We start from the raw sequence: 1,959 nt of genomic DNA on the forward strand, positions 1-1,959 counted from the left end.
GATGACGAATTTCAGTTCTACTCCATGAGAAGTATTCCATTTCAGCCAGATCACAGAACCTAGGGCAGATTCACTGGCATCACTAAATCCATGAAGTTGAGGATCTCCTAGAGAATCTTCTTGCTTTATCATCCGATCTAGTCTAAATCCAATTAGTTGATTCATTTCATGAATATGTCCCTTCCACATCTTGATTTGTTTTACACTCAATTCATCATCCCAACCAATTCCACTAGCCCATAAATCCTGAAGACAAATCTTGTATCTAATTGTTACAGGAGATAACATTCCTGTAGGATCCCACAACTTTGATATCAAACTAGCAACCTTCCGCTTTGTTAGTTTTGAAAACTCCTCCCTGAATTTGTCTAGCTGAATAGCCAAACTATCCGTAACCTTATCCCATACATGACCCAAAACACGTGTTTGCTTGTCTTCTGGGCATCGGTCAACAGAGGGGTCATTAGAATGCCATTCTTTTATTCTGAAGGAGCCCTTTTCTAATATCCGATCCACCTGATCCATGGCTGCAATAGCTAATTCACTCTTATCAAATGATTCAATAACATCATCCATGTACATGCGACAGTTAATTAACTGTGCTCCAATAGGTTCCTCCTCCTTGAATGTATCTGCCAAAGTGCGTACAGCTATCATAACTATGTCTGGTGCTGGTTTATCCCCAAAAGGAAGGCGCAGCCACTGCCAGTGACGAATTGGAGAAGATAAATCAAAACGCCATACAAACCGGTGATATCTCTGATCCTTTTCAGCCATAAGTATTTGATTAAAATTTTTTTTGAACATCACCTGCAATTCCTATGCTTTTCATTCTCCAGTGAAGAAGGCAATACAGAAGAGAGTTCAAGAAATCTGGCCCTTTGTAAAATCCATCATTCAAACACAAGCCATTGAACCTAGCAGCAGAATTCCATACGATGCAAACCTTTGTTGATTTGTGTAGTTGATATACAGCATGATGTTGTAAGTACCATCCCTCACCTCTGGACTCCTCTGGATATAATTCCCTGACAAAGCAACTGTCAATTAATTTCTGGATTTCTTCGCTATATTCATCAAAAGTTCCATTCTTAATCGTTTTTCTTGGCTCATAAGTCCTATTTCTGCTTGAGGCTTGTTACACTCCAATGCTTCAGGGAAACCAGGCTTCCAAGGCATTTCCACAGTCATGCGACCATCCGCATTAATGCAAAGCTTATTTCGACAATGTTTTATGAACTGAGACTCTGCTATTTCCTTATCTGAGCAAACACACAATGTTGTTGGTTTGACACCAACAACATCAGATGTATATAATTTCTGCAAATCCTCCAAATGACTCAAAAACTGGACCCTGGATGCAGCATGTGGTTTGGGTTTTGGAATATTCCCTCCAAAAATTGTCCACCCCAAGATACTTCTGACGGCAACTAGAGACGATTCAGGAGAGACAGAGTCTTTTAATCTCTCAACTGGCATTGTAAGGAAATAATAGTCATAACCAATGATGATATCAATTTCTGCTTCATCTGTGGGTAACGTTCCCTTGGCAGCGTTCAGATGAGGATACTCATCAAAAATATCCTCTCCAACTGCAGGACTGTTATGGGCTGGCTTCTCAATTCCAATTGCAATTACAATGTATGACTTAATTCCATTCACTAGTCTAATTTGGATAGAAAACTTGGCACTGCTTTCCTCAGCAATACCTCCTCCAGCTACTCCATATCGAAACTTGAATGGTTCACCTTGCAAGCCAAAATGCTTGGCTGTGGACAACTTTAGCAATGTTGTATCAGCACCGTATCAATAAATGCAACCACACGATGCCATTTTTTCTCAACATCTTGCAGTTCTACATACGTTGTAGGAGAGTAGCGTCGATGAATTTTCCCTTCCTGGCTTGAGTTCAGGGTCCCTACTATGTTGAATGTTGCATCTGCATATGAAGCAACCTCC

General features: G+C 40.4%; 1 protein-coding gene across 1 annotated transcript in view; it reads right to left on the reverse strand.

Annotated features, from left to right (window-relative positions):
* LOC137614861 (uncharacterized) overlaps positions 1-777 on the reverse strand; it is an 11,711-nt gene extending 10,934 nt beyond the window's left edge. The window contains exon 1 of the mRNA XM_068344519.1: positions 1-777. This exon is cut by the window's left edge and continues 307 nt beyond it. Within this exon, the coding sequence (XP_068200620.1) occupies positions 1-777 (777 nt within the window).
* Positions 778-1,959: the final 1,182 nt, after the last annotated feature.

The sequence above is a fragment of the Palaemon carinicauda genome, chromosome 21 (assembly GCF_036898095.1).
Source record: "Palaemon carinicauda isolate YSFRI2023 chromosome 21, ASM3689809v2, whole genome shotgun sequence".
Classification (NCBI taxonomy): domain Eukaryota; kingdom Metazoa; phylum Arthropoda; class Malacostraca; order Decapoda; family Palaemonidae; genus Palaemon; species Palaemon carinicauda.